A 12,869-nucleotide genomic window follows, 5' to 3' on the forward strand; every position below is an offset into this window, starting at 1 on the left:
TATTATTATTATTATTGTATTATTATTATTATTATTATTATTATTATTATTATTATTATTATTATTATTATTATTATTATTATTATTATTATTATTATTATTATTATTATTATTATTATTATTATTTTTATTATTATTAAATTATTTGAACATTACAAGTCTACATATCACCTTAGGTTATCTGTATATTCTATAGAAATATTTGCAATTACATTTATTAAATCATATTTAAATCTCAGAAAACTAATTGAGTGCAGCACTGCGACAAGTTTAAATAAGTATTGTCTTAGCTATGCTTGTTGAAAATTTCAGCTTTTTAGGTCCTGTGGTTTGGGCTATGTAATGATTAGTCAGTCAATCAGGTCAAAGAGTTTTATATAATTTAATAAATTATTTGAGATATTTAAGTACGCATTTTTTAATTTATTAAAGAGTTGTTAGTGCAGGGTATTTAATCTTCGTTATGTGGCACTTTTAGCCAAAGCTTGTGCTATTTTTTCAAGTGCAGGCGGCAGGCACTTCAGTGCATTGGGTTTGACGAGCGGGAGGATGATGCTGGCTGGGTGGTGGCAACCCTGGCAGCCCTGTCAACCCTTTTACCCAGCATCCTGCAGCCTGCATCCTTTCTGGCCACGTAATTTATGCAAATTAAAGCGCACTCCATTTCGCGCCATTGGAAATATTTCCGTTTATTTTTTTTTTCTTTTTATATTTTATTTTTATTTTACTTTTGATGTTGTTTGATTTGTTGTTTGTTGTTGCGCAGGCGCAACTTGCAAGCTATGTTGTTGTTGTTGTTGTCGTTGTTGCTGAAGCGACAACAATTGTTAATTGTTTTTATTTTTTTTTTTTTTTTTAGAGTGCAGACACAAAATGTGGAACGTGCCCCTTGAGGCTATAAATTGCCGTTAATTGACGGCTGCAAAAGTTTGCCCCTTCCCTTGGCTCGCTCGGTCAGCCTTCAAAGTACATTTCCTTATCAATTCATCTTATCTTGAGATTTGCACACTTTTCAAGTCTTAAACATTGTTTTGCCTGTCAAAATATGACACCAAAATTTTTGATAAAAATCCAACGACAATTTTCGGACCCTACTTAGCAGCGAGGCAATCTCAAGAGCAACATTTATGATCATCATACGATGATCATCAGCATTGTTGTCATGTGTGTTGGCTTATATTTTTTTTTAATCTCTAATGCTTAGGTCCACTTCAGACTTTAGGTTGGTTGTGTTGGGTTCGACTTCGGGTCAAAATGTTTCAATTTGAGCGGAGATTTTAGCGCGGATGCTGTCGAAAATTCTCTCCCTTTTCGATCCCATTGAAATCTGCATGTTTGTTGTGTTTTTAAAACGTTTTTAATGTGGAAATGTCACAAAATATCAGAGCAAACCAGCGAAACGGGTTTCACTCAATTTGAATGACAATCGAGGGCTGGTCCATTTAGGACCCTTTAAATAAAATGTACAGCTCGGGGGAGATACCAAAAAAAAAAAAAAAAGGGATTCTCTGCCGTTGATGAGCTTGTAATGCGCTAGAATTGTATTGGGTGGATTGGGCGTGTTTTTCATCTCTGCAGCTGTCCATTGCCACTGTCAATCTCTCGGTTGTTGTTGTTGCTGTAGTGCATGTTTTGCCTGTCTGAGGTTTAGACTATGTAGTCTCAACATCAACATCACATCAGATCTAAACTCAGCGGGGCGTGTCCATTTTGGACTGCTCACTTAGTTTTTTCTGTTTTTTTGTGGCATGATAAGCTGACGTTTTCTATATGCAATTTTGCATGCCACATTTAACAATTAAACAGAGTCGCTAAACTCTTTAGAGGGAGATGCAACATAGGGTTAAAGTTACTGTTAAACTCTCAGCAAATTTCTAACTAAGTTCCTGCATTTTCAGCAACTAAATCAGGACGCAAAACTATACAAGACTTAAGAAAAAAAACATTATAAATAAAAAAATTAGTGAGTCAAGCGATCCCAACTCTGAAAGACTCTGTACTTATACAGTTAGTTAGTTATTACGACCGTATTCTCTACTTCTTGCTTCGACTGTGTAAAATTGTTTCTTGAACTATTTTTTATTCGTTCATTATAAAATATTCAGGACACATTCACGACACTTATTATGTGTGACAAAGTTACAAAATTGTTGGTGTTCCTTACACTGAAAAAAAAGACCAGCTTCTAAAGTCAAGAACACTCATTTTAAATATTTTGTTCTTAAAATTAAAATTATTTTAAGACCAAATTACTAAAACAAAGATTATTAATCTAAAAAATCTTAAGTTGTTAGGAGAGTATAAAAAGGTACTATTTCTTATCAAATAAATGGTGGCCCTATGGCGCTCTGGTTAGAGAAGCAGCTTCAGTTGTAAAGCACTAGGCGGCGGCTCGAATCCCACTCGTAACAAATTAAAATAACATTTATAAAGTTAGTAAAACAAAAAAAAATGTATATCAAAATTTAAATATAAAAAAATTATAAATATAAAAAGTAATTTTTGTTTATTTTATTTTATTTTTTAATTTTAATTTTAAGAAGAATTCAAATATAATCTGATTAATACCGGAATAGTTTGTAGAACTCTCCAGAGTGCAAGACTTCGACATACCCTACGCTCATTATATTGGATAGCCTAGCAAATATTTGAAAAAAATTAAAAGAAATATATTGAATCAAATATACTTTGAACTTTTAACAAACAAAAGCTATAAAATAAATAAAATGCTATGACGATACAAAAGAAAACAGTTTTATTTTATAATATTTTTTTTCAGTTAAAAATACAATATTACAAATAAGTATTTTAAAATTAAGATTGATATTATTTAGGACACCTCTTTTAAAAATAGTATATCTTGAATTTTCCAATTCAATCAGATAAGTTTCTTATTTCAAGCTTGATTTCTTTGAAGCTTAAACTCTACTTTTATTTTCAATAAATTAATTTTGTTGTGGTTCAGAAAGTTGCACATGTCAAGCTGCATTTTTAGCTTTGTCCTGTTGAAACACTTGAAATGTTCTCTCTCTTTCTCTGCCTCTTCTTCTTTCCTCCTTTATTTTGCGGACTTTGGCGCTGTCTTTGTCGCTTTTATCTTAATTACAAAACGCCGGGCTTTCACGGAGTAATTTGCAATGCGGAAATGCGACAGTTGCGTCGCACCACGAAGTTGTCGCCGTTTAAGTCGTTAAATGCGATTGCTTCGGACGATGAGGATGGTGGAGAAGGGAGGAGGTGGACAGGACGAGAACACAGGACATTCAAGTGTCGCATATATAAACATGTTGCAGGAGCCAACAGAGTAAACACCAGTTGCAGTTGGGAGGAGGAAATCGGAGGAAGCGGGAATAACATAACCTGACCCACAGTCCCTGTCACTTGTCAAGCTAAGCTACAGTGGGTGTAGCTTATAAAATAGTGAAGAAAAATATGATGATAAGTTGCGATATACCGAAATTGCTAAATATAATTTAGACCTATGATAAAAAGAACTCATTTTAATATAATTTTGATAAGCACAAGTACATATAATAATATAATCTAATTGAAAAAATATATTTTTTTTGTAAGTTTAAGTCATTGAGTTTTACTCTGTAGCTGTAAAAATGAGTCGTTTGCGATGTGGAAATGCCCATATGTAATTGATAAATGATTTCTGGGAATGCCTTAACGCTCTGTTATACATACTCGTAAATAGCCTGAATATTTTATCGGAGAGGAAGTTAAAGTTACTGTGGCTGTGTGTGTAATAATGTTTATTAATAACGTATTATTGGTTGGTGTTTACGATAATTTCCTCAGAGTCGACTTTTTCTCTTAAATTCGAGCGTCGACTCATTCAGTTTTCTTATTCATTCTGTAATGTACGGTAACAAAATGTTGAAGAAAACAAATTGCATATTCTTTATAATATATGCATTCTCTTCGCTCGCGGATTCAATTCCAGTTTCCAACTATAATGACACAAACTTACTGCTATCAATTAGTTTCCAACAATCCAAGTTGAGGTAAGATCCGTATAACCTTGAGCCTTCCCAAACTAATTGGTTTTATTTTTGTACAGTGATGAGCAGGATCGACAGGGAAAATTGATAGAACAACTTGTTAAGAAATCAGATATTCGGGAGCTTCAACAAAAGTTAGTTGGTGAACTTGCTAAGATTTTGAATATACAACTTCTCTCATCGGAGCTGGAGCGACAGGGAAAGTTGCTACTTGATGAACTTGTCAGAGAATTGGATCAACGCCATTTAAGATATTACCTAAGCAGTTGTGTCAAGGCCAAGTCCAATGGAATCTACGACATACTAATACCCAATTTTAGTAGTCTACCTGTTAAAGTTGCCTGCGATGCGAAAACTGAAGGAGGAGGATGGACTGTAATCCTCAGTAGAATTGATGGCAGTGTCGACTTCTATCGAAATTGGACTGAGTACCAAAAGGGATTCGGAGATCTAAATGGCGAGTTCTTTTTAGGATTAGACAAAATTCATGCACTAACGGCAGTGTACAGTCAGGAGTTACTTATAGTACTTGAGGATTTCGAGGGAGCTGTGAGATATGAGACATATGAGAAATTTGCAATCGGAAGCGAGGATCAACAATATGTCTTACACACTCTGGGCAAAGCCAATGGAACTGCTGGAGATTCACTCTCATATCATCGTGGCAAGAAGTTTTCCACATTTGATCGGGATCATGATACTTGGGAAGAGAAAAACTGCGCCGAATACAGCACAGGTGCTTGGTGGTACGGTTTTTGTCATTACAGGTATTAGTGGGATTGATGATTGTGTAAACGTTTGTTATAAACTTGAATTCTTACAGCAATTTGGCAGGTAAATATAAGGACGCAACATCAGAAAAGGGAATTAATTGGCAGTCCTTTAAGGGTTTCGATTACTCACTCAAGAGAGCCGTTATGATGATACGTCCAAGAACGTGAATTCCAAGCCATCGATATCAAAAAACTATTCCATTTGCTAATATATAATTGTTTAAATTACATATAAAAAACTAATTTAATTTTAATATCATATTTTTGTCATCAAAATTAAAATTTTAATTTAAATAAACTTTCAGCTAAAAATTATTAATTAAATTATAAAATTTTAGCTAAACTAATTTCAAAGTAAATTTGCTTTTGTGTTTTTCTTTTTTTCAATTCGAACTTGATAATGTGAACTTATAAAAGTTAAAGCTATTTATATAATAAGCTGATTTAAAGTACATAGTTTTTATTTTATTTGCTTAATGGTGTTTGTTGACCACTGTCTCTGAGCCAGACTGCTCCTAGTTTTTGCCTGTGCCTCGAGCTGTTCAAAGAGCCGACACATTTTAATTTTCACTTTGCTGCTGGGCAGAGTTCACGGCTGTCCTTTTCAGCTGCCAACTGCAATTACACTAAACAGCAAAAAAATTAAAAACAACATAGAAATGAAAATGCAAAATAAAAAAAGTAGAAAAATTATAATTACAAGTATTATTGTGAGCTTCCTTATCACCTCTCATTTGCCGCCCTTCTCTTACCACAAATAATCGTGTTCTCTTAGCCGCAGCCCCTTTGGCAATAGCCCATTTAAAGTTTTTGGTTTTTGTGCATGGAAAAATGTTTTGGCTAATTCTTTGGGCCACTCACAGCAAAATGCCACAAAACAATGCGAAACATAAACATAAACAACAACAACAACAATTGAAATGTAATCAAAAATAAATACGCTGTAAAAGTACAAATGAGCACGCGGCAACAACAACAACAACAACAACAGCAACAACAATAACAACAACATTCGATTGCAATGCTTAAATAAACAAAGTTGCAATTTCTGCATCAGCAGCAACAATAAATACAAAAGAAAATAGAAAATGAAAAAAAAAATAAATTGAGAGAGAAAAATCAGCGCGTGGAAAAATCGAAAACGCATCAGAAATTCAAACGAACAACAAACTCACAACTTGCAACCGACGAGACAAGAGGCAAGTGGCAAGCAGTGTTGCCAACTTTTAAGAATACAAATAATAACTGCTTTTGGTGGGTTAAAATTCTTAAATAAAGCTACATTTTGGAATAATTTGTCATGATTATAATTATTTTTTATTAATATTAAAAAATTTGAAAAAATTATTATAAATATTTGAAGTCTAAATATTTCTAAAAGTAAGTTTGCCAAAATCACAATCAAAAAAAATATTCAAATTTCTTATCATGTTGATGAACAATTTTATTTTCAAAACTATTTAATTAAAACCAATATTTTTTTCAAATTTCAAATAGTAATGTCAATATCACTTCTCTACGGTAAATTTTGACTGGTTCTGATACCAAAATGTAATGATTTTAATAGTAAAAACATCCAAAGAAAAATTTTGTACATGAGGTAAAAGTCTAATCATGAAGCATATTCAAGACCCAACATTTTTTATATACAATTCTGTGAAACAGAATATTCAATTGTTATATTATACATATACAAATTATTTTAAAGCTTATAACTTTTATTTGCCTGATGATTTTAAATTTTTTGAACTTTTAAAAGCCAGATTTGACGGGATTAAAGCTGCCCTGACAACACTGTTGGCAAGAGTTCCAAGTGTCGTGGTAAAAATCCACCCAACTCAGCCATCATCATCATATTTGCCCACATTTCTCTATTTGCCATGTCCTGGCTGGGAATGCAGCTCTCCCTGCTCTCTGCTCTCTCCTTGTTGCCTGCTTTCTGCTTCTGGTTTCTGGCTGTTTTTGCTCCTCGAACTGCGTTGTTGTTTGTTCCTGCCTCGGGCTGTCCAGGCGTTGCTTTTGCGTGTTGCTTTCTGGTTAACTGAACTGTTGTTTTCCTTGCTTGAGACTGAGATAGGGAGGAATAAGGGATGGGAGGAGGGAAGGGTATATAGGAGGATGGCTGGCGGAGCTTTGCTCCATTCCAATTTCTAATCCGATTCCTGGATTGCATGTTGTTCTCGCAACGCATTCAATTTGAAGTTTTATGCGTGCAGCTACTTATCGTCTAAACCTCAAGAGAAGGAACAACAACAACTGCAACAACTAACAATAACAACCACTATTATGTCGGCTGATTGAAAACTAAATTGAATTCGAACAGACACTTCTGTTGGCTCCTCACCTCTTCTTTTCAATTCCTACTTCCTAGTCAGGTGTGCTTAGCAACTTGAAGAGTTCCCTAGTTAAATGTGTATTAATGAGTGGATCGATGGAATCAATTGAAAATTACCTATTGCAAAACCTCATTTTAGAATGCCACATATATGCACTTAAAGCTGATAAAGAATTTTTTAAGTATATTAAGGCTAATTAATTCAATGCCTCAGGAGTTTTAAAAAATTGTTGAAATGCAAAGCCAGATTTGAAAATATTTCTTTGGTGGAATTTAGCTAGACTTTGTTAAAACGACCCTTAAAGAGAAGCTTTGCTAGTAAGAAATCAATTTGTTTGTAAATAAAGCTGTAATTTTATTATGTATTCATAAAATTAAAAAAGTTCTTTATAAAAAAATTATTTGTTCACAAGTTTTTGAAGAAACATTTTTTACAGATGCATGTAGTATTCTGAGCGTAGAAGCCTAGAAATATAAATTAAATTATATACTTAATATGAATATATTATTCGAAAATTCGATATGTACAAATTTTTAAAGTAAAGAAAATTTACTATTAATTAAATCGTTATTTAGGAGCTCTTTATATTATTTACATTATAGAGAAGTCTATTTGAGAAGAGTTTACTTAAACAAACAGAAATTTTTACAAACTATTGCAGGATTTTTCCATTAAGTTGCATTTAATCCAAGCAATTGGGATTGGAAATTGTCTTTTTGTCTAAACTTTGTTTACTTTTGAGCTTAGGTTGTTTAAAGTGTCCATTTGTTTTCTTGGACACCTCAAAATATCTAAACCGAATTTCCTAATGGCTGCGGCTTTTGTCTCTGCTGATTGCTGCATTTTCACACTCAGCCAGAACACACAAGTATCGATTGCCTCTGCTGCAGATAGAGGTAAATATTGTGGTAGTTAGTCTCTTGACTGTGCAACAGGGGCAAAGGGTAGGGGAAAGGGAGCAGGGAAACAGGGCTTTAACCATTAGCTAAGCTGCAATATTTGCTTATCTAAGTGGCCAATGTTTTGCATATTGGCAATACAAGGGAGATGACCAACAAATTGCTAGACAAATGAATTTAATGCTGCAAACCGTTATCGGTGCATAATTAAACACTTATATCAGGATAGCTTAGCTATGTGGTGAATTATGTAATAAATAGGATAAAGATTAAAAGATGTTGAGAAATTATTCAACATGTTTAATTGGAGTATATAGTTTAAGGAAAACCTTTTTCAAACTTTTGCTTGGAGTCCATATTTTGGTTTACATTTTTTTTCTTGCTCTGATTATGTCGTTTAATACGGAGTTGGTCAATCTTTTAATATAAAATAAATATGAGCATAGTTAGTTCAAATTGATTTCATATTAAAAAATATGAGCATAGTTAGTTCAAATTGATTTCATATTAAACATAAAATATCAATGTATTCAAATTATTTTTATCACTTCATTTAATAATTTATAATTTATATTTATATTTATTTTAAAACTGCGTAAGCTTATAATGCTTTAAAAAAATGTTCTAGAAATAAGTACTTTGACTCAAAAATTTTTGTCGATTAAACAAACTGATAAAACCTATGATTTTTGTTTAAAAAGATTAATGCAATATAATATAAAAATATTTAGTTTAAATACAATTTTAACCATTTTAGGGAAACTATAACATAAATAGGATTAAACGATAAACTAAGAATGACATATATTATTTTTGTTTTATTTGTTTTTTTTTTAAATCTATTTTTCACTTTGATTTTACTTTGATGTTTAATTCAATTTAATTTAATTGATGCCAAAATGTAAATAAATATAAACATTTTACGCTGTCTATTAAAATATAATATGACCATATTAAATATGGTTTTTATGGTTTTGATTTTTACTTTGCTCTTATTGTCAGCTTTTCTAGATATATTTTCGATTTATAAATACCAAACTTACAGTGAATCTTTTAATATTTTACAGTGTATATGTATTTCAAGCATAAAGGCAGTTACATACACTGTAACTTTAGATTTGCATATTCAGTGCAATCTACATGTTTGGTTTATCAATTAGGATATACTTTAGTTGCTGTCTGGGACTGTCAGTGAATGACAGATGCTCAAATCCCCACGCCGAGAGTTACAAGCCCAAATTCCACTTCAGACTTTGTCTAACACACTCCATAAATGTAACTGTAACAGTTTGATTTATGTGTGTTGTGTGTACAATCCAATTGCCAGCCTATGTTCCCCTTTCTCTCTCTCTTCCCCGTTGATCGTCCTGCGTTCGGCATATATGCAAATGATGAATGAGTCCAGCTGTTGGCTTGGCTTTAACCCTTTCGCCCCTTTCGCCCCTTTTTTGCTTATCCTGTCCCATTGCAGGGTTGCGTTCTGTTAATCAATGCAGCTCTCTACCCTTTCCATTTTCTGTATGAAAACGCTACAATTTTCTATAGATTTTTTCACTTAATTTTTATTTGTTTTTCTAGTTGATAACAAAAGTGGAAAATAGAAAAAAAAAACAAAAACTAATGTGTGATTCTCATTAGGTATGCAAATTATGCAAAAACCACTTGAATGTGTAAACATTTAAATTCGATAACATGGGCATTAACGATAACGATAGCAGGCGATGACTGTGGCAACTGTACACGCCTGGAACTAGTTCCCTAATTACGCTTAGCACGTAAATCCTATTAAACACGCCACTGACCACTTCACAGAACCATTCAAAAAAAAGGTAACCTTTTGTTTTAATTCAATTTCCTTTGGTCAGTTGCCCCTTTTTCCTATCATCGGTGACTGACCGCTGGTCACACGTCACTCAAAATTCAAAAACTCAAGGGAACCGGTTCGAACGGCTCTTGGTTGATATACCTATCCCATTTCGGAATATGACATGACATGTCTGACCTATCTTATCGCTGCTGTAGCGATCTTCTATCTCCGTATAATTGCTTGAAATGTTAATTGAATAATTCTCAAATTGAACAGTTTTTTGATTGACATTATCGCGTGGGTGCAATATGGATCCGACAGTTGGCCTAGTCGGGAACAGTTCGGAGCGACAGTTGGTCGACAGTTCTGATCCTTTAATTTACAAACAGACGTCACAACGTCTCCAGGGGTTGCTACCCCTAACCAAGAGACTCTCCCTACCCTTGACTGTGAAATCGGGAAAATTTGCCTATGCGTGTTGGAAAAAACCCTTTTCGTTTTGTCTACACTTTTCGCAAATTTTCGAATTTTGTACGCATTCAAAATTATAATTAAATTATTTTTGGCCACGTTCCAAAATTTCGCCCCTTTTCCAAAAGAAAAATAGAGGTATACTTGCTCTATATCCATTGTTTACCTTTCTGCACGGCTTTGAATGTTTTGTCATAAATTTGCATGGCACAATGCTGGCACCATAAATTTTATCCCCCCTTTTTTTTCCGAATTTTCCTTCAATCGAAATTATAGATTTGTTTTGTTATATTTGATGTTTTTTGTGTGTTTCCTTATGGCTTCCGTTGCTGGTACAGCTAATAAATGGTTTTCAGTTGAGAAATTTCAGAGCTGTCATAATTTTCGCAATCATAATTTTAGCATTTTAGTATGGGGCGTGGCTGTGACCTTGGCAGGGGGTAAATGAGCAGCTGTTATGCCAATTCTTGGCATATTTCTCCCTATAGTACCTAATTAGATAAGGTCTAGAAGGAAAGTGTAGAGTTCAGAGACAACTGAAATTTTCTCTGTTCTCAATTTAAAATTGTATATGTTTTTTAAATATTTATATGTATTATTCGCAGTCATTCACTTTCGACTAGGGCGTTTATGTTTAATATTTTGAAAGTCTATATACATACACTGATAAAAAAAAATGTTCTTAAATCAAGATTTTGTTCTCAGAACTAAGATGTTTGGTCTAAAAAATGTGTCGAGAACATACAATTCTTAAATTAAGAGAACACATCTTAATTCTAAGAACATTTTAAATAAGACCAAGTTCTTATTTTAAGAATAAATGTTCTTAAAATTAATACTAAAATTAAAAACTAAGATTTTTATTCTTATATTAAGAGTTTAAGAGTTTTCAGATTAATAATTTTAGTTTTAGTAATTTGGTCCCAAAATAGTCTTATTTTAGAACAAAATATTTAAGACGAATGTTCTTGATTTTTGAAGTTGGTCTTATTTTCAGTGTAGACATTAAGTGTATATATTGTGCCTTTATTTTTAGAATTCTTGGAAATATTTTAATGCTTAGATTTGAATTCTTGGAAATGCTCCAATGATCGAAATGTATTAATGTTTATACTATTATTCTGAAAAAATGTGAAAGTGAGAAAATAAAATGAGGCTGTATAATGTTTAAAAAATAGAGTATGTATTTATATATATATGTGGTTAGGAAAATTGTTTTTGAAAGCATTTCTTCTGTTCATGCCAAATTTCAGTCAGTCAGTCTATTCCGGCATTCGGTTAAGAGCGGTTGCAATATGTTGCTGAAAATAATTTGCATTATCTTTATAATAAATACGTTCTCTTTGCTGTGTGATGCAATTCCAATTTCGGAATATAATGAAACGGCCGTGCTTGTATCAATAAATTCTCAATTATCCGAACTAAGGTAAAATTATAACCTTTAAAGTATTCCAAAACTAAACCATTTCTTAGAGCGGTACAGGAACGTCATGAAAAGTTGATAGATGGACTTGTTAAGGCCGTGGATGTTCAGAATCGTCAGGAAAAGTTTTTAAATGATCTTCTTAAAGCAGCAGATATTCAATCCCTTCGTGCGGACATTCAATCAATAAAAGCGGAGCAGGAAAGACTGAAGAAGGATTTACTTGAAAATGAATCGGTTAAAAACAATTTTAGATATCTTGCCAACAGCTGTACGGGGGCTAAGACTAGTGGTATCTACGACATACTCATCCCCAACTATAGTAGTAAACCTGTTGAAGTTGCCTGCGATACGAAAACTCAAGGAGGAGGATGGACGATCATCCTGAGAAGGATGGATGGCAGTGTCGACTTCTATCGAAACTGGACTGAATACCAAAGAGGTTTCGGAGATTTAAGTGGCGAGTTCTTTTTAGGTTTGGATAAAATACACGCACTAACTGCTGATGGGAAACAGGAGCTACTTGTAGTTCTCGAAGATTTTGATGGAGTTGAAAAATTCGAGGCGTATGATTCATTTGCAATCGGTGACGAGGATCAACTATATGTCTTACACACTCTGGGCGAAGCCAATGGAACTGCTGGAGATTCTCTCAATTATCATCGTGGCGAGAGGTTTTCCACATTTGATCGGGACAACGATGAAAGTTTGGAAAACTGCGCTGAATATAGAACTGGCGCCTGGTGGTACGCTGATTGTCACTTCAGGTATGAAGAAACGCTGTTGATTTTGAAGAATTGTTTATTAACTTTAATTGTTACAGTAATCTGGCGGGGAGATATAATGACAACAGCGATCATAAGGGCGTCAATTGGTACCATTTTCGGGGCCACGAGTACTCTTTAAGAAAAGCCGTAATGATGATACGGCCGAGAAAGTGAAAAATCTGCCTTCACAAACACAAAAGGTGTTACAAAGTATATATTTTATGTTTTGGGCGTATTTGTAGATAATGTATATGTATGCTTGTATACTTGGATACCAAGTGTATAGAGAGATCCTGTTTAAATATTAATTTCAATATTAAATAATCTTTTTCAGTCAACGTTTTAAGGTTGACGCTTTGTAAATAAACTGAGTCTTGAATCTTACA

At 33.3% G+C, this 12,869-nt stretch overlaps 2 protein-coding genes across 2 annotated transcripts; both read left to right on the forward strand.

Annotated features, from left to right (window-relative positions):
- Positions 1-3,145: 3,145 nt before the first annotated feature.
- Positions 3,146-4,989, forward strand: LOC117779626 (microfibril-associated glycoprotein 4-like). The gene is made up of 4 exons (XM_034615887.1): positions 3,146-3,221; positions 3,950-4,010; positions 4,067-4,774; positions 4,831-4,989. Exons 1-4 carry the CDS (start codon positions 3,146-3,148, stop codon positions 4,946-4,948), a joined length of 963 nt encoding a protein of 320 aa, XP_034471778.1. The 3' UTR covers positions 4,949-4,989.
- A 6,596-nt stretch (positions 4,990-11,585) lies between these two features.
- Positions 11,586-12,869, forward strand: LOC117780501 (ficolin-1-like). Its single transcript, XM_034617057.1, has 3 exons — positions 11,586-11,719; positions 11,767-12,483; positions 12,540-12,869. The coding sequence occupies exons 1-3, from the start codon at positions 11,589-11,591 to the stop codon at positions 12,655-12,657; spliced, it is 966 nt and encodes a 321-aa protein (XP_034472948.1). The 5' UTR covers positions 11,586-11,588; the 3' UTR covers positions 12,658-12,869.

Source organism: Drosophila innubila (assembly GCF_004354385.1).
Source record: "Drosophila innubila isolate TH190305 chromosome 2L unlocalized genomic scaffold, UK_Dinn_1.0 4_B_2L, whole genome shotgun sequence".
Taxonomy (NCBI): domain Eukaryota; kingdom Metazoa; phylum Arthropoda; class Insecta; order Diptera; family Drosophilidae; genus Drosophila; species Drosophila innubila.